The following is a 21,328-nucleotide window of genomic DNA, read 5'->3' as shown; positions in this document are numbered from 1 at the left end:
AAAAATGCTTGCAGTTTAGGAGGCGCATAGTTTAAGCCTCAAATAAGAATATCAGTGCGTATTTGCTTTTGTCTGAGAACTTAAACTCTGGCATATTTGTGCTTATTGATGTGGTTTAGTTTTCTTTAAAAGCATGCAAAAAGGATAAATGTGAGATAATATGAGTGCCACCAGTACAGTCAGCAAATACCATTCTTACTCACTTGTCTGGATTTCTAACACGAAATGTTGCATTTAGAGCCTTTAGCCTAGAGTCTACCTACAAAAAAGGAAGGATACACAAATATATTTTTTTAAGAACAATATTCTGACAGGAATACATATTTATCCTTTTAAAACATTTCTGTAGCTAAATATTCTGGAAAACAATGGGTAATGCAGGGTATCCTTAAAATATACACAGCAATTTTTTGTGGAAAGGCCTGCCCCCCCCTCCAAAGAGTCCTAATCCTTTGTCCCGACTACCCTTGCTACATGGTAGGGTAAAGAACTTCAGATATCCATAGCACTTCCCATAAAGCTCCTTGGAAAGAGAAAAATAATAATAAAATAAGGCAAGCATGCTGGCACAGCAACAAACCACACACATTTTAATGACTCCCAAAGAAGGATACATTAGTTTTATTATTTCATTATTAATACTAACACAGTATTGGAGCAAGTGGCAGTCAAATATACCTTTATTTAATACGTTTGCAAAAACAAACCAAGTATATTTAAGTGATGAATTAAAAGTTCCCCTAGATTAGTTGATGAACTTTTCAAGCTATTTTCTAGTCACATGAAGCAGCTTAATATAATACACTAATGCTGATCAAACCCTCCTGGTGACAAGATCTGTGAGGCCAGCTTTGCTTACGTCTTACTGCCATTGCAACTACAAAAAAAGGCTGCATTCCCTCCCTGGGTATAGAGGAGGCGTCACACTTTGAACTGCACATGACTTGATGAACGATGTGGAATATAAGGTACAATGCAAGCAGACCAGCTACAATTAACATTTTACACAGCATTCAAAAAGGATAATGCTGGTAACAGCAGGGATTCCATTAAAGGGACACTAATGTCAAAATTAAACTTTCATGATTCAGATAGACAAAATCATTTTAAACAACTTTCCATTATCTAAATATGCAGTCTTTTTATAAGCACACTGAAGCACCAGCTCTTACTGAGTATGTGCAAAAATTCACAGATTTGTACATAGATGAATTCTGTGATTTGCTGATGGCTGTCACATGATACAATGGGAAAGAAAATGAAACAAAATCTACTGCAAATTTGAAGCTAAGTGCTTTTTGCACTGTCTTTTTATTATGTCTTTATTGGTTACGCTATTCTACTGTTTTTGGAGGTCCTTTAAAAGTATGGCTCAAATTCCAAGCAATTTTATTGAACTTTGTAACAAACTCATTTTAATATCTGATAAAAAGGCTTGAGTGTTGCTTACCTTTACTTGTAATACAGCTTCATTTACTATATCCTTCCACCCATTTTCCTAAGAGATAAAAACATAAAATGTACACAGTTTGAGTATTTTAAGAAAGGACGTATTTAGAAAAAGTTCTCTATGATTTAATAAACAAATGTGAATATTTTTAATTGTGTTAGAAACATTAACCAAATAAGCAAGAGCCCCATTTAACTGAATAGACAAGCCTGCCATGCAGATAACATACAACTAAATAGGATGCAATGAGTTGGGAGGAGCTTGAAGAAGAAAAAAAAAAAATCACCTTTTAAAATAAAATTTATTTCTTTGTGCTGCTGCTGGCTTGTAGCACTAGCTACAGGAAATAAAGTATTAAATTACGTTGTCACAACTCGGCTGAAAAAAATTAGTTTCAGAAAAATAATTTGTCATGGAAAAGAAATGTTGTATGTGTGCACTTGACTATTCATTCAGCCTAACTCATTACCAGAGAGAGAAACATTGTTAGGTTTCATGCATACATTCCTATCCACTCCACTGGGCCATATTCAACATTCTCAGAAGCATTGGGGAGGAGTTAAATGGATGCAATACAAACATAATATATATATATTTTCTAAGCAAAGAATGACATTTTCAAATGTTCCCAGATCATTGATTAGAAATAAAACATTATTTCAAAGCATACAGAATCAAAAGAGACATGAAGATAAGAAATGCTTATATTGTAGTTTAAATTCCTGTTAATAATCTCTAAAGTCAAAAGATGTACAGTATATGCCCACATAAGGAAACTGCTAAAAGCACTCAAAATTAACTAATACTCTTAAAAGTAGTCAGCTTCATGATCTTGTTTTCAAGGAGATACATTTCCATAATTTGAGAATGTGAGTGAAATTTTCTGCTTTAAAGGGACAGTCAACACCAGAATTTTTGTTATTTTAAAATATAGATAATCCCTTAATTACCCATTACCCAGTTTTGCATAACCAACACACTTATAATAATTACACTTTTCACCTCTGTGATTACCTTGTATCTAAGCCTCTGCAGACTGCCCCCTTATCTCAGTTCTTTTGACAGGCTTGCATTTTAGCCAATCAGTGCTCACTCCTCGGTAAAATTATGTGCATGAGCTCAATGTTATCTATATGAAACACATGAACCAACGCCCCCTAGTGGTGAAAAACTGTCAAATGCAGAGGCAGCCTTCAAGGTCTAAGAAATTAGTATATGAATCTCCTAGGTTTAGATTTTAACTAAGAATAACAAGAGAACAGAGCAACAATGGTGATAAAAGTAAATTGGAAAGTTGTTTAAAATTACACTATCTGAATCATGAAAGGCTTTTTTTGGACTTCTAGGAGGATAGAAAAACAAGGGGCGCCAACATAGTGTGAATCAGTTTGGAAAACTGGAAAACAGTAGTCATAATAAAATCTACTCACAAGTGGAGTGGCACCTAGAACCAACTGGGTGCATACAGGCAGGCTGACATTCAGGACCAGCAGTCAGTACGCTGGGGGTCTCACCCGGGAGACCTGTGGGTGGGTCAGATGAGGTAGATGGAGTCGGCTGTGTGTCGTCTGGTGAGCCTGATCGCCACTGTGGAAGTCCAAAGGGCTGTGTTGTTTATCCCAAAAGGGTAGCTGCTCACACGATCAGCCTTGTGTCCAAACGAGTTTCCAATGTCAGTGTATGGAACAAAGGGATAAAAACCAAACTGGGTATAACCGCTGCAAACAGTAGTAGTATTAAAAAGGCACAGAAAACCGGGTCTGTCTAAAAACAAGTATTTAATTGCTACGCGTTTCTCAGTCCGTAAAGGACCGTTTCCTCAGGCATATACAAAGGTGTTCAACAGGCTACCATTTATACCTGACAGTGACCCGGAATCAAAATGTAGAGGTCATCTCCAAAGAATTGACAATAAAATGTTAAAAAACAAAAATACAATAAAAAATGGAACATGTATCAAAAAATTGTGTTTGAGCAGCAATCAGATAATATATTCATATCATGAAAAAACAAAAAACAAAAAGGACATAAAAACAGCATGTATTTGCATTGATGGGTAACACCTGTGATAGTGTTTCTGAAAAAAAGCTAAACCTGTGTATGTATCCTATCCTATAGATAAACATGTTGTCACCTCAAAAGACTATTGGGTTATATGAATATAAGATCCCAATGGTGACTATTGTTTAGTGTGCAAAACAAATCTGTATATAATCAATAAAGAATATATATAACCTAGAAAAAATATATATATGTTTTCCTCTGGGTTGGGCTCGAACCTTTGACCTTGTGTATGCTAGGCTTTTACTGATCTAAAAGAGCTATTCAGATATGACAACAAATAAGATTGATATCACTCGCAATATACCAAACAATAGTAGATAATATGGATGTATTAGAAATATGAGTTTGCAGAAAACATTGTTCTTGTAAAGAGCCCTCATATCTTATATTCTAGAAACAAAAATAAGATGGTTATGGTCGATAGATTCTAGATAGAACAAGAAAAATGGTCTTTTATGTATCTAGATAATGATTTAAGGAACGCTATCTCAAACTAGCAGTCCCAAATATAAATTAAATGTCTATGTAAATGTTGAAGGTGTTGGATGAAGATTAAATGAAAGAATATAGCAATCCTTGTTTGGAGAGATATAATTACGCTATATGCTAGCTGTTGTAATACTGGTAAAAAAGTGATGTAAAAATGGTAAAAAATGGTTCATGGAAAAAACCTATTGAGAAATATTAGATATTTGTATATATTAAAAAATCTAATGATATACTGCTATAAAAGTATATATATATATATAAAGAACCTTCGTTTAGAGTCAACCACACTACGATTCCTATATACTTTGTTATTTCCAGATAGCTCATCGGACTAAACATAGGGTCCTTACATATATAGACACGGGTTCGTATCCCACCCAAAATAATTGAAACAATTTATTATCAATATGAGCTTAAATAAAGAATATCATGAGCAGTATCAGTAGAACCTACACAGCTAGCATTTATTAAAAATATATGCTTTAAACGAAGGTTCTTTTTATATATATATATATATATATATATATATATATATATATATATATATATATATATATATATATATATATATATATATATATATACTTTTATAGCAGTATATCTCATTAGATTTTTTAATATATACAAATATCTAATATTTCTCAATAGGTTTTTTCCATGAACCATTTTTTACCATTTTTACATCACTTTTTTACCAGTATTACAACAGCTAGCATATAGCGTAATTATATCTCTCCAAACAAGGATTGCTATATTCTTTCATTTAATCTTCATCCAACACCTTCAACATTTACATAGACATTTAATTTATATTTGGGACTGCTAGTTTGAGATAGCGTTCCTTAAATCATTAGATACATAAAAGACCATTTTTCTTGTTCTATCTAGAATCTATCGACCATAACCATCTTATTTTTGTTTCTAGAATATAAGATATGAGGGCTCTTTACAAGAACAATGTTTTCTGCAAACTCATATTTCTAATACATCCATATTATCTACTATTGTTTGGTATATTGCGAGTGATATCAATCTTATTTGTTGTCATATCTGAATAGCTCTTTTAGATCAGTAAAAGCCTAGCATACACAAGGTCAAGGGTTCGAGCCCAACCCAGAGGAAAACATATATATATTTTTTCTAGTTTATATATATTCTTTATTGATTATATACAGATTTGTTTTGCACACTAAACAATAGTCACCATTGGGATCTTATTTTCATATAACCCAATAGTCTTTTGAGGTGACAACATGTTTATCTATAGGATAGGATACATACACAGGTTTAGCTTTTTTTCAGAAACACTATCACAGGTGTTACCCATCAATGCAAATAGATGCTGTTTTTATGTTTGTTCTTTTTGTTTTTTCATGATATGAATATATTATCTGATTGCTGCTCAAACACAATTTTGATACATGTTCCATTTTTTATTGTATTTTTGTTTTTTAACATTTTATTGTCAATTCTTTGGAGATGACCTCCACATTTTGATTCCGGGTCACTGTCAGGTATAAATGGTAGCCTGTTGAACACCTTTGTATATGCCTGAGGAAACGGTCCTTTACGGACTGAGAAACGCGTAGCAATTAAATACTTTTTTTTAGACAGACCCGGTTTTCTGTGCCTTTTTAATACTACTACTGTTTGCAGCAGTTATACCCAGTTTGGTTTTTATCCCTTTGTTCCATACACTGACATTGGAAACTCGTTTGGAAACAAGGCTGATCGTGTGAGCAGCTACCCTTTTGGGATAAACAACACAGCCCTTTGGACTTCCACAGTGGCGATCAGGCTCACCAGACGACACACAGCCGACTCCATCTACCTCATCTGACCCACCCACAGGTCTCCCGGGTGAGACCCCCAGCGTACTGACTGCTGGTCCTGAATGTCAGCCTTCCTGTATGCACCCAGTTGGTTCTAGGTGCCACTCCACTTGTGAGTAGATTTTATTATAACTACTGTTTTCCAGTTTTCCAAACTGATTCACACTATGTTGGCGCCCCTTGTTTTTCTATCCTCCTAGATTTCCTGATTCATCACACCTTGGATTCAAGCGGAGCAAGCCATTTGTTTTGATCCTTTGAACTTTTGTTCTTTATATATCCTTTACATTGAATTTGGACTTTTTATCTCTGAACACTTATCACATATTGGACTTTTCAGTTTTTTGAGTTTAATCAAATTCAACTGTTCACATATTTTGTTGCAAGTCTTTAGGTTTTTGCAATATTCCAACTGATTTTTTCTTTAGGTATCACAATTGTTTCATGATTCTTTGCTTATGTATCACAATTGTTTCAAGTCTTACGGTTTGTAACAAGTCACACATTCTCCTTTGATTAACAAGATTTCATCCAATCATATACACATATACACCTCTACTCTCACATACTTATCTGTCACGGTTCAACTCACACGATACCAGAGGAATTTCATTCACATCAACACAATATCTATCAACACTACAGCGCGTCCCCTTTGTTTTTTCTTATAGAAAATACTTCTATACTTTTTTTGGACTTGACTGTCCCTTTAAGTGTTCATATCATTTAGGTCTGCTTCCCACAATCAGATCTCCTTAGCATCCAGATCCTAAAACACAATTTACTGGAGGGATGCTTCTGGGCTGCGACCAAGATGGCCACTTATTTCATAGACTAAGCAGACAAGTTCATATCTCCCTTGCGTATCGCTCCAGCAAGTAACCATCAAGGCCTAATTCCTATATATTATGCTTTTACTATGTGCATTGATTGTTTTGATCTAATTATTAGATATCTTCAGCTCTGAGGTACTGGAATGAAAAGGTGTGCAGCTGCTGCCTTGTTCAAGACCGGCCTCAACCTAACACCCCACCCTGGTAATCAGGGTAAAAACAGCTTAAGATGTCTTATTGCTACCTCTCTCTATCAAGAAAGCAAGTCCAACTTATATATTGTTTACGATAGCTGAAAATAGATATTGACAGATGGGAAGAGAAGTTAATTCTTCAAGACCCACTTTTGTAATCTGGAGCAGCAGCTGGTCACAGTCTTCAAAAGTAAAACTGATGTACATGGTGGAGCAGTGCAAGATACAGTTAGTTAATAGTGTGAGTAACATGTTAATGACAACATGTGGCAACTTCGGTACAGTGGAAGATGACCATAACATTCCAGACTATGCAGCGTGCCACCTAGCCTGCTTCCAACACAAAGCAATGTGGGAGACCAGCTAGATGCCCTTGGGTTAAGAAATCAGGGGTTTGTTATGGTCCTCCCCTCCTCCAGAGTGCTCCAATCAACTGAGGGCCGGCTTGTTTATCCAACTGCTACCTCAAGAGGTCTTATGACAGGGAGCTCATCTGTAATGCAGTGAACTTAAAGCCAAGGGAAAAAAAAAAAAGAGGATATATCGACATCAAGGCATCTCTTTGAGAGATATCAAGTTTGTGGAGCTTTAGTGACTTTTTAATACTCAAACATACGTCTACTTATTCAGTGCCAGTCTTTCACTCAAACAAGGTTCTGAAGCAACCCCTTTAAACATACATTGCACGAGGACATACTAGTCTCATATCATTGAGACAGTACAGTCTAGGGTGCATTTTCTATTTTATTCATATTTGCAAGTCACTTGGAGTTAACAAATCCTAAGCTCTAAGTTGAGATGTTGGTCTACTCTTTAACAACCTCTCTAGACTTGTTTTTTTTAAAATAAAAAATAAAACAAACTTATGAGATTGACATTTTCCTTTCGACGTTTTAAATTCATAGTTATCCGGTCAGCATTTCTCTAGGATATGCACCTACAGTGGGTATTGAACAAGTTGCAAAAAGGATCAGCCCCTTGTGTCAGTATTTTGTCGAACCACCTTTTGCTTTCATTACAGCCTTTAGTCTGTTGGGATATAGCTCTACCAACTTTGCACATCTAGACTGTGCAATATTTGCAGAACTGCTCCAGTCGTTACATTTGATGGTGACTATTTGTGGACTGCAGTCTTCAAGTCATGCCACAGATATTCATGTGGGGTTTTAGTCTGGGCGCTGACTAGGCCATGCAAGGACATTCACCTTTTTTCCTTCAACCACTGTGTGGTCATTTTTGCGGTGTATTTTGGGTCATTGTCATGTTTGAAGGTAAACCTTCTCTCCATTGACAACTTCCTGGCAGAGGGCAGCAGATTTTCCTCAAGAATGTGGCGGTATTTTGCCCCATCCATTATTCCTTCTATCCTGTCAAGTGCTCCAGTGCCTGCTGCAGAAACACCCCCCCATAACAGGATATTACCACCTCCACGCTTTCCTGTAGGTATGGTATTATTTGAACGGTGAGCTGTATTGGATTTCCTCCAGACATATCGTTTGGTGTGGAGGCCAAATGATTCAATTTTAGTCTCATCTGACCAGAACACCTTTTTCCATGTGGCCACAGAATCTCCTAGGTGTGTTATGGCAAAGCTCAGTCATGATTGCATGTGGCCTTTCTTGAAGAGTAGCTTTTTTCTTGCAACCCTCCTATACAAGCCACATTTGTGGAGAATTTGTGATATTGTTGTCACATGCACAAAAATGACCACTCTTTGTCATAAATTCCTGTAACTGCTTCAGAGTTGCTGTGGGCCTCTTGGTAGCTTCTCTAATCAGTTTCCTCTTGGCTCTTTCATCCAGTTTGGAGCGACGTCCTGATCCAGAGAGGGTCTGTGTTTTACTAAATACGAGTTTGGCATATGGTGGGGCAACGTGCAGTCTCTAAAACAATATGTAAATGAGATAAATTCAGCAGTAAAAGGTTTAGAGTTCTAATATATAGTGAAGAATCCATAACATTGTTAGATACTAGAGTATCCAAAGAAGGAAATAAATTAGTATTTAAACTTCACAAGAAAAATACTGATAGGATGAAAACTATCATAACTCAATAGTATGTTCCTAAGGGTTTAGTAAACTCTCTACCTAAAAGTCAACTATTGAGAGTTGACAGAATAGTGAGTAATGAGGACACCAAAAAGCTAAGAATGGAGGAAATGAAACAAAAATTCCTAGAGAGGGGTACCCGGAGCATTTAATAAATAAACAAACAATTAGTCAATCTTAAGGATAACTAAAAAAACAAGAAGAATAAAAATAATGACAGAATAGTGTTAGTTACCCAATATAGCCCCCACAGTGAGAAAATAGCACAAGTCATTAGAAAACATTGGCACATTCTACAAGACTGCAACAAGGGAGTAGTAGAATTTAAAGATCCCCCACTTATAGCTTTTTGAAGAGTTAAAAATCTAAGGGATCAGTTAACAAGTACGGACATAGGGTCTAATAAAAAAAGTAGACACATTTCTAAATAAAAAGAATCTGGGGTGTTACCCCTGTCTAGGATGTATGAGCTGTGGCTCAATGATTAAGGGGAATTATTTTTTCCATCCAAGAAGAGGGAAAAAATACCAAAATTAGAGATTATTATACATGCAAATCCACTTCTGTGGTATATCTAATAAAATATTCCTGATCCCTGATCTATGTGGGTGAGACCAACCGCATGGTCAGGGACAGGATGAGCCAACACCGCTCAAACATATCAATGCCTAGAAGCACTGTGAAGTCTATTATTAAGAAATGGAAGCCATACAACACTTAGTTGTGGAACAGCAACTTATGAATACTCCTGCAAAAGTGATACAGGTGCATCCAAATAATAGGGATGTACCTGTATCCAACAATTTTTTGGAATGTGGACACCAGATCAGTCAGCTCAGGTGGCAGATTGACAGTGTAGGTCCCCAAAGGAATGGTACCAACAGGGAAAAATTCCTAAAACAAAAAGAAATGTTCTGGATTCAAGAATTAGATTGTATGACACCTAAAGGCCTTAATAGGGACTATGATTGGACAGTGTTTCTTTAACTATGAATATAATTAGAATGTTCAGTATATGAAATTAAGTGAACACAGTATCAATGGGAATGTATAGAACATATAGAATAGAATAAATAAAATGACTGGGTAACTAGAATACAATTTTAGGGCGAAAAGGCCATACTGGCAACTTAAGAAATTTAAGAAATTAAAGAAATGTATATGTAAGCAAACAACTATGTTTTTAACTATATAGTAGTAGTAGTAGTAGTAGTAATGATGATTCTTCACCAGAGCCGCATTAATGCGGTTGGCGCGAATTTCAATGGTTTTAAAAGTGTGAGATTTGATGTATAAGTATAAAGCATGAATAAGGGTTGTTAACCCGAAACGTCGCTATTTGATGTCTGTTTAAACAATAAAAGAAGATTTCTTCATGTACCAGCGCTGTGGATATTTGTTTGGAACTTTTGTGACTGGGGGATTTGGCAGAGTCCCTGTCTTCACTTGCGCAGGAGCACTCCTAAGTTGTCGTTTCACAACTAAGTGTATGGCTTCCACTTCTTCATAATAGACTTTACAGTGCTTCTAGGCATTGATAAAACCTTTTGATTGTTTGCTTCAGTTGCACTACCAGGGACTGAGATGCACCAGGAAAGTTCTTTTCATTCTGAGCTAATCAATATGCCCACAGCTGATCACAGTTATAGGTCAAATGGCTTTGTGTGTGCCATTGAGAAGGTGATTAGCTACACCCGATTGAGTTTACAAGTAATTTTAGAAGGGGGTGATCCTTTTTGCCAATCAGTGATTCTGTTTTTGAATTGTCTTTATTTTTTCTTGATATGTTGGTGTTATTTCTTACACTTGGATGTTATAAAAGATGCACTGAGTAATTACAACTAGATAAACAAAATCTGTATCTTTATTTTAAGCTGCAAAGCAACAAAATGTGATTATTTAAGGGGGATGATTCCTTTCAATACCCACTATATCTTTTCTACCATAATGCTGCTTATCTTAAAAGTAATAAGGGTTTTTTATTATAGTAGTTATTATTTGATGCTTAGAGTTGTATTGTCATGTTTTTACCGGTAGACTTTTGGGGGCCATCAAATATCCGCTATCATGTCCTTGTATATCACAATATCTCTCTAGGGTTATGTGGGGTGCTTCGCCTCCCTAGTTGGGTAATGTAACTGTCACCTTTGTATGTTTAACAGATGATGTATCCAACACAAATTTGCACCCCTGAACTAGAGCAATCTGCTGTGGCAAGTTATTAAAAAAGGTAGACCCTAGATTAGCTAACCTGCAAATCTACAATTCATTTAACACTGCTATCCCTTTTATGGTATTACAAATTACTTAAAAAAAAATATTTCATGATTCCAGATAGAGCATGCAATTTTAAAGGAACTTTCCAATTTATTCCTATTATCAATAGGAGTAAATTATAAAGTTGCTTACAATGGCATACTCTATCTGAACCATGAAAGAATAATATTTGGGTTCGGTATCACTTTAAAAAGGGACAGTCTACACCTTAGTCATCTTAAAGTCTTATGTTAGATTAAGCTGAATATAGCCTCCTGCACCTTTTCTATATTATGCAGCCGGAATGGTAATAAAGTTATTTTAAAATGAATATTGTTTCTGGCCACTATAAAATGGCTGCCAAGCTCCATCCACTGATGACATCAGAGTCTTGGCTGCATATGGCATCCAATTACAAAAGGCTCACTAGTTGGATTCAACAGACTGTCAATGCTATTCAGCAGAGTGTATAGATGTAGCCCAGATAGTGATGTCATCAGTGGGCAGAGCTTGTCAGCCATTTTAAAGTGGACGAAAACAATATTCATTTTAAAATAACTTGTTTGACCATTCCTGCTGCATGATATAGAAAAGGTGCAGGAGGCTATTTGCAGCTTAATCAAATGTAAGACTTTAAGATGACTAAGGTGTAGACTGTCCCTTTAAAAAGGAATACTGAACCCAATTTTTTTCTTTCTTGAATCAGATAGAATATGATAGATTAAGCTGCAAATAGCCACGTGCACCACTTTCTATATCATACTCTGTCTGAATCATGAAAGAAAAAACACTTTGGGTTCAGTATCCCTTTAAGATGACTAAGGTGTAGACTGTTCCTTTTAAAGTCTTACCTTAGATTAAGCTGCAAATAGCCTCCTGCACCCCTTTATATAAAGGTAAGACTTCAAGGTGACCAAGGTGTAGACTGTCCCTTTAACTAAATACACCGTGTATACACATCAGAATTTGATATTTATTATTGGTACTACATATGGTTAATGTCGACCATTGCCAAGTTTGACAACGGTACAATGCCTTGTTTTTTTTCCCTTTGGATGTTAAAGGGCCACTGTAAGTAAATATTTTCTATGCCTGTTACTAACTAACTAACTACCCCAAATACGCTTTTTATCAATAGCATTTCATTAACATATCTCTACCGCATATCAGAAATCTTGTCTGCAAATTAAATTGTTTTCCAAACCCACTCCGTGGGTATCCTTTGCTCTGTACCAATCAGTTTACAATACCTAGGTTTCAAAATGGCGCTTTAAACACAAAGTTATTGGTTTAAGTATTTTGAACACTCAGTGCTGAAAATAGTGGGCAAGATAACGTGACATCATTGGCGAATAAAAGATAACTATTAGAACGTTATGAAACTTTGTTTTGGAGAAAATATAGGTCAGTAGGTTTTAATTAATGTTTATTAACTTTAATATGTTAGTTGTTTAGCTTAAAAATTATAACAGAAAGTAATCCTTTAATTAATGCTGTCTACCTTACTTTCCCAGTATCACCCATCTACTTTAATACATTGGGCTTGCCTCAATATAATCTTGTGAGCTATTTGAACTTTTATTACTCCGTAGTAAGTTGATAACAAAAGCTCTGTGTATTATTATATTCAGCTCTTTTAGTTTTAGAGGGTCCAAGAGTGGCCCTATAGTTTTAAAAGATGTATAAAGTTTTTTAGGAGGAATTAGCTTTGTTAATTAATCAAACATAAGAAGGTTTAAAGGGACAGTCTAGTCAAAATGAAACTTATGATTCAGACAGGGCATGTCATTTTAAACAACATTCCAATTTACTTTTATCATCAAAATTTCCTTTGTTCTCTTGTTATACTTAGTTGAAAGCTAAACCTAGGTAGGCTCATATGCTAATTTCTAAGCCCTTGAAGGCCGCCTCTTATCTGAATGCATTTGAAAGTTTTTCACAGCTAGAAGGCGTTAGTTCACGTGTGCCATATAGATAACATTGTTCTTTATGCCCGTGGAGTTACTTATGAGAGCGCAGTTATTGGCTAAAATGCAAGTCTGTCAAAAGAAGTGAAAAAAGGTGGCAGTCTGCAGGGGCTTACATACAAGGTAATCACAGAGGTAAAAAGTATATTAATATAACAGTTTTGGTTATGTGAAACTAGGAATGGTAAAAAAGGGATTATCTATCTTTCTTAAACAATAAAAATTCTGGAGTAGACTGTCCTATAAGATTTATAAGGTTGTCAAGAGTCAAAGAGTGGCCCTTCTGTTTCTAGAAAGTTTTTTCATTGTAAGCTATGTAATAAATGAAAATATGAGGTTAATGAGTTTGAAAGTTAGCTAGTCTGGACATACTTACTAATACTATTTTGTACACAAGTTTGGTTGTGACACAAAACACCTGGTATAGCATGTCAACTTAGAGACAATTTATATAATTGATGCTTTTGTCTAGCTACTGCTAACTTCTGTATATGCCTGTTATTTTTGTGAAATGTTCTTGTCTATTTGAGACCTTGATGTTGACCATCAAAAAATCAAATAAAAACACAACTACAGAAACTTCCTGGATTTTGGGTTTAAACTTAATAGTCAGATGACCTCATGCATATTCTTTATGAATTTAAACTGGTATAATGACTATTACAGAAAACACAATATGCTAGCACCTAGAACTAGAAATAAGGTGTAAGACAGGTAGAACCAACCTCTCTCACTGCATAAATTGTCCTTATACTTTGTTGCTACTCTGGACAATATGATTGAAAAGCAAGACCACAGCCTACAAAGGGAAATAGCGTGTCAGCTGATCTCCTCCACATGCTTCAGTTTTAAAGGTAAGTTTATTAAAATGAAGGTAAACTTTGATGAATGAAAGCCCAGTTTTTAAGAAATACTATTAAAAACAGGGGTACTTTCATTCATCAAAGTTTAGAAAGCAGCCGTTTTGTTTCACAGCCAGAGCAGCTTCCCCCACACGGAGATCCTCTCTTCACATGTCAGCAATGACTAATCCGGCTTCCTCCAATCACAGCTTTCCCCCCAGGGGAGTCATTGCCTGAGGCTATGCCGTGATTGGAGGAAGCCGGATTAGTCATTGCTGACGTGTGAAGAGAGGATCTCCGTGTGGGGGAAGCTGCTCTGGCTGTGAAGAGAGGTAAGTTTTTAAATTTTTTTTTTTTTTTTTTTTTTTTTAAATCATTTTTATTGGGGTTCAAAATGAAGCAAACATACAGTAGTAGTTAATATACATGAGGAAAACACAGACGCTTCCCAAAATACATTCAATACAAGATAAGCAAATACATACTCATTAACAAAGTTTGCCAAACTAAAGAGAAGTTAAAGGGACCACTTTTGGGTCCCGAGTGATTGAACCTCTTATTTTTACTTTATTTTCTCAAGGTGTATTCATATTTATGGATCCATAGGGTAAAAAGTCATTACGGAGCGTATATATGTAATGGGGTATAGCATACCGCCCTTAAACATATGCTAAAGGAGAGAGGCCCCCTAGATAACTCTAACTTAAGTGGTACTTCATAATAAGGGCTGGAAATAATAATTATAGGGCTTAAATTGAAGAGAGAGACCAGCAGAGAAAGCTAAGGGAAAAGGAAGGCTGGGCTCCGATATGTATAAGCCGCATATGGTACCTGATGTTTTCCTATGTGTCTAAGGTGGTCACTGCGACACATGAGTGACTAGTACTAACTACAATATCCAAGATGGCTGTTAAGGATTTTCCCTCAAGTACATTGCTAAGTGGCGTAAAACTCTCGGTACCTGTGTTGTTCTCATAGTGTGTTGCGGACAACAGTTGGGGACACAAATAAAACATGATCATTAAGTTACACAGTATGGTAATACAGCTGGGTACATCAAGATAATTAATCCAACAATAGCTAAATTTTATCTGCCAAGGCAAACTAAAGCAGAATTGAGGAGACAGGGAAGGAATTGCAGACACTTTAGATTGAGCTAAATTACAGAGCAGGTAAAAGCAAAAAGGACTCTGTGGAGCAGTCTGGCTACTGAAAGCGACAGTGCCAGGAAGCAATATCAGGAGTTCTAAGAGGAGAAATAGTCAAAGGGTCCACAGCACAGTTATACCATCATTTCCACATAGGTTCAGGGTCCCTTGTATGTTTTGCATCTGAACATGGCTACTGTCACCAAAGTCCAACGGACCAATAAAGAAATCTGCCGTGGTTAAATAGCGACAGCAGTATACTTAGGTAGTTCAAATATTTAACCCACCCCAACTCTGCCTGCTATATTTACCCATATGTTATATGTATTCAGGGCTGCTGGTAGCAATGGTAAGTAGGGACCTGTTGCCCTGAAGTGATCTCCCGCTGAGAATATGCTAACCGGGGCCATACAGGAGTTGATCCAATCTCCCATATTCAGCAGCGTCTCCGACACATGAAGTCCTTCAGGCTCAAGGTGTTTGGTGAGGCAAGCACTACCTTCTCCTTCTGGTGCTATCTCCGGCATTGTGACACAACTCCTCTGCACCACCGCCACTCTGCCATCGGGTCTTTCGGCACATCGGACGGTAGTGAAGGTGCCTCCATCAGGTTCGGAACAATCCACACCAGCCGATGCTGAAGAAGGCTCCTGGACAGGGGCGCCATCTGCCCCCTGCTCGCGGCTCATCCAGGACGCCAGTGAGGTAAGTGGGTTTCTTGTCAGCTGTACATCACTCCTTACTGCAGGGACATGAACAAGGCTCGGGAAGGTGGGTATTATCTGCTGGGGCATAGCAGCGGCATCCCTCTCCGCTACCATACAGTCGCAGTCTCCCCACATGACTTCATCCCGGTCAGTAGCTGTAGATGTACAGACCCCATTCTGCAGGGTTTTTTCAAAAGCAGCTTGATAGGCATCTAGAATGTTGCTGAGCTCCGACAACAAACAAGCAGATGGATCCATATTAATCTTGGGTTAATACTGCGCACACAGGGCACAGCTCGTTGTGGGGACAGGCTGAGGCTTCTATTTTAGGGGAAGGCCTCAAAGTGCAAAGTCCGGTACTGAGGGCTATGGAGCCTAGTCACCATTCAAAAACCCTATTTCTTGAATTCAGACTTCTTCAGACCAGCCACTCCACTGTTTTGAGCAAAGTATTGCTAAGAATATAATGCTAAATCAGATACCAATGAAGATAGCTTGAGGAGCTGAAGCTCAGTGCGACCTGTAAGATGGCCGCCGCCCGGGTGTCCCCCCAAGTTTTTAAATTTAATATTAAAGACCTTGATTTTACTGATCTGCTTATTTTTTTGATTTAAAAATTTAAATTGTTAAATGGACAGTATAGTCAAAAATAAACTTTCATGATTCAGATAGGGCATCTAATTTTAAACAATTTTCCAATTTACTTTGATCTCTTGGTATTCTTAGTTGAAAGCTAAACCTAGGAGGTTTATATGCTAATTTCTAAGCCCTTCAAGGCCTCCTCTTCTCTCAGGGCATTTTGACAGCTTTTCACCACTAGAGGGTGTTAGTTCATGTGTGTCATATAGATAACACTGTGCTCACGCATGTGGAGTTACCTTGGAGCCAGCACTGATTGGCTAAAATGCAAGTCTGTCAAAAGAACTGACATAAGGGGGCAGTTTGCAGAGGCTTAGATACAAGATAATCACAGAGGTAAAAAAAATAGTATTTATATAACTGTGTTGGCTATTCAAAACTAGGGAATTGGTAATAAAAGTATTATCCATCTTTTAAAACAATAAAAATTCTGGTGTAGACTGTCTCTTTAAGTCTCTGAGTTACATTATGCGCACAGCCCTGCATAATATATGAAACTACACAAATAATTAGGATAAGAAATTCAGTAGATTAATTTCTACCATTGTATAATGTAAATATATATTTTAATTTGTAGATAGCCCTTATGAAAACTGAAAAGCTATGTTTTAAATGGTGGAATACCAAGAAAAGAAAGCCAAAAATCTACTTGAAGTGAAAGTTTTGCACAGCAAAATCTAATGGTATGGAAAGTATACACTATGGCCTAGATTTGGAGTTTGGCGGTAGCCGTGAAAACCAGCGTTAGAGGCTCCTAACGCTGGTTTTAGGCTACCGCCGGTATTTGGAGTCAGTCAAAAAAGGGTCTAACGCTCACTTTTCAGCCGCGACTTTTCCATACCGCAGATCCCCTTTACGTCAATTGCGTATCCTATCTTTTCAATGGGATCTTTCTAACTCCGGTATTTAGAGTCGTGGCTGAAGTGAGCGTTAGAATTCTAACGACAAAACTCCAGCCGCAGAAAAAAGAAGTCAGTAGTTAAAAGCTTTCTGGGCTAACGCCGGTTCATAAAGCTCTTAACTACTGTGCCCTAAAGTACACTAACACCCATAAACTACCTATGTACCCCTAAACCGAGGCCCCCCCACATCGCCGACACTCGATTAAATTTTTTTAACCCCTAATCTGCCGACCGCCACCTACGTTATCCTTATGTACCCCTAATCTGCTGCCCCTAACACTGCCGACCCCTATATTATATTTATTAACCCCTAATCTGCCCCCCACAACGTCGCCGCCAGCTACCTACACTTATTAACCCCTAATCTGCCGTCCGCACGCCGCCGCCAGCTACATTATAGCTATGTACCCCTAATCTGCTGCCCTAACATCGCCGACCCCTATATTATATTTATTAACCCCTAACCTGCCCCCCACCTAAAATAATTAACCCCTAATCTGCCGACCGCAAAGAGCCGCCACCTACATTATAGCTATGTACCCCTAATCTGCTGCCCCTAACACCGCCGACCCCTATATTATATTTATTAACCCCTAATCTGCCCTCCCTAACATCGCCGACACCTAACTTCAATTATTAACCCCTAATCTGCCGACCGAATCTCGCCGCTATTCTAATAAATGTATTAACCCCTAAAGCTAAGTCTAACCCTAACACTAACACCCCCCTAAATTAAATATAATTTTAATCTAACGAAATAAATTAACTCTTATTAAATAAACTATTCCTATTTAAAACTAAATACTTACCTGTAAAATAAACCCTAATATAGCTACAATAAAAATCATAATTATATTATAGCTATTTTAGGATTTATATTTATTTTACAGGTAACTTTGTATTTATTTTAACCAGGTACAATAGCTATTAAATAGTTAAGAACTATTTAATAGCTAAAATAGTTAAAATAATTACAAAATTACCTGTAAAATAAATCCTAACCTAAGTTACAATTAAACCTAACACTACACGATCAATAAATTAATTAAATAAAATACCTACAATTACCTACAATTAAACCTAACATTACACTATCAATAAATTAATTAAATATAATACCTACAAATAACTACAATGAAATAAACTAACTAAAGTACAAAAAATAAAAAATAACTAAGTTACAAAAAATAAAAAAATATTTACAAACATAAGAAAAATATTACACTCCTATAACAAGTGCATGTAACACCAGAGGGCGCTAATATGATTAAAAATTGTGTATACCCAATTTAAAAAGATTTTTTAAAAACAAATGAACAATGGTATATAGTAATGGATAATGGTACCTCATTAAATAAAATGTCCCAGTTTAAAAGTCCACTAGAAAATGTATAGTCTTATAATTGGACACATAAGTTCAAAATTTTTTTCTTGACTGTCGGCAGTGGACTCTCCCTGATTCAGAATCAGGATCCTTCTTTTTCCAAAACGAAGCCAATCTGTGTAGGATTTAAACACAAACAAGATCGACCATTGTGTGTATCCACAGACCCAATATATTTCACACAGCAGTATTCAATTTCCAGGGTACTCACACTTTTGCAGAGCACACCAGTGTGCTTGTGGGAACGGACTGGTTATCAGAGCAAACCAGCTTGCTCTCTCCGGTATGCTCTCTCCTCGCAGGTGTGGATAATGACAGATCCACTGGCGCCTCACAGTAAATCAGTGTACTGAGACTTCACTTAGCAGCGGCTTGGTAATGAGAACCTCACTTGTTAAGGAATGGCAGACAATGATGATAAAAAACAAATCTTTAATCATTAGTAAAACCAAAATCCTTACAATACAAGTGGGTGGACAATGTGTAACAATAAAATTTGCTACGCGTTTCTCGGCTCACTTAGCCGTTTCCTCAGGATATGCCTGAGGAAACGGCTAAGTGAGCCGAGAAACGCGTAGCAAATTTTATTGTTACACATTGTCCACCCACTTGTATTGTAAGGATTTTGGTTTTACTAATGATTAAAGATTTGTTTTTTATCATCATTGTCTGCCATTCCTTAACAAGTGAGGTTCTCATTACCAAGCCGCTGCTAAGTGAAGTCTCAGTACACTGATTTACTGTGAGGCGCCAGTGGATCTGTCATTATCCACACCTGCGAGGAGAGAGCATACCGGAGAGAGCAAGCTGGTTTGCTCTGATAACCAGTCCGTTCCCACAAGCACACTGGTGTGCTCTGCAAAAGTGTGAGTACCCTGGAAATTGAATACTGCTGTGTGAAATATATTGGGTCTGTGGATACACACAATGGTCGATCTTGTTTGTGTTTAAATCCTACACAGATTGGCTTCGTTTTGGAAAAAGAAGGATCCTGATTCTGAATCAGGGAGAGTCCACTGCCGACAGTCAAGAAAAAAATTTTGAACTTATGTGTCCAATTATAAGACTATACATTTTCTAGTGGACTTTTAAACTGGGACATTTTATTTAATGAGGTACCATTATCCATTACTATATACCATTGTTCATTTGTTTTTAAAAAATCTTTTTAAATTGGGTATACACAATTTTTAATCATATTAGCGCCCTCTGGTGTTACATGCACTTGTTATAGGAGTCTGATTCACTTTACTTTCATAGTATATGTGTTGAGAGGTGCAGCTGTAGTTTTATTATATATATCAGACTGTTAATTATCATTTGTCTGTAAAGGGTTTTTTATATATTTTTTTCGTGTGAAGCCCATATTCATATGGGTTTCTTTGACTAGAGATATTCCTTCTAATTGCACTTTAGCGCCCTCTAGTGATTGTACATCACACATATTTGATCAGAAAAATATTACAACAATTTTAAACTAATTACACCTACTCTAAGCCCCCTAATAAAATAAAGACCCCCAAAATAAAAAATGCCCTACCCTATTCTAAATTACAAAAGTTTTACCTTACCAGCCCTGAACAGGGCCCTTTGCGGGGCATGCCCCAAGAAATTCAGCTCTTTTTCCTGTAAAAAAACACATACAATACCCCCCCCCCCAACATTACAACCCACCACCCACATACCCCTAATCTAACCCAAACCCCCTTAAATAAACCTAACACTAAGCCCCTGAAGATCTTCCTACCTTGTCTTCACCTCACCGGGTATCACACCGATCCATCCTGGCTCCGATATCTTCATCTAAGCCCAAGCGGGGGCTAGACATCCATCATCAGACGGCTGAAGAAGTCCAGAAGAGGCTCCAAAGTCTTCATCCTATCCGGGAAGAAGAGTAGATCCGGACCGGCAACCATCTTCTTCCAAGCGGCATCTTCTATCTTCATCCGATGAGGACCGGCTCCATCTTGAAGACCTCCACCGCGGACCCATCTTCTTCTTCCGACGACTTCCCGACGAATGACGGTTCCTTTAAGGGACGTCATCCAAGATGGCGTCCCTCGAATTCCGATTGGCTGATAGGATTCTATCAGCCAATCGGAATTAAGGTAGGAAAATTCTGATTGGCTGATGGAATCAGCCAATCAGAATCAAGTTCAATCCGATTGGCTGATCCAATCAGATTGAGCTCTCATTCTATTGGCTGATCGGAACAGCCAATAGAATGCAAGCTCAATCTGATTGGCTGATTAGATCAGCCAATCGGATTGAACTTGATTCTGATTGGCTGATTCCATCAGCCAATCAGAATATTCCTACCTTAATTCCGATTGGCTGATAGAATCCTATCAGCCAATCGGAATTCGAGGGACGCCATCTTGGATGACGTAATTTAAAGGAACCGTCATTCGTCGTCTAGTCGTCGGTTGAAGAGGATGTTCCGCGTCGGCTTGGAAGAAGATGGTTCCGCTCCGCTCCAGAAGAAAGAAGATTGAAGATGCGGCTTGATAGAAGACTTCATCCAAATGATGGACTTCCGACTTCAGCCCGAGGATGGATTTCTTCAGTCGCCG

The 21,328-nt window shown here is 37.3% G+C and overlaps 1 protein-coding gene across 2 annotated transcripts in view; it reads right to left on the bottom strand.

Moving 5' to 3' along the window:
* SNX4 (sorting nexin 4) overlaps positions 1–21,328 on the bottom strand; it is a 327,445-nt gene that overhangs the window by 285,990 nt on the left and 20,127 nt on the right. For both annotated transcript variants that reach the window (XM_053698049.1, XM_053698050.1), the window contains exons 5-6: positions 1,451–1,498; positions 204–259 (exon numbers count right to left, since the gene is read on the bottom strand). In XM_053698049.1, the coding sequence (XP_053554024.1) occupies positions 204–259; positions 1,451–1,498 (104 nt within the window). The remainder of the gene's footprint in view (positions 1–203; positions 260–1,450; positions 1,499–21,328) is intronic.

This window comes from Bombina bombina, chromosome 1 (assembly GCF_027579735.1).
Source record: "Bombina bombina isolate aBomBom1 chromosome 1, aBomBom1.pri, whole genome shotgun sequence".
Lineage (NCBI taxonomy): Eukaryota > Metazoa > Chordata > Amphibia > Anura > Bombinatoridae > Bombina > Bombina bombina.
This window is presented reverse-complemented; position numbering and strand designations above follow the sequence as displayed.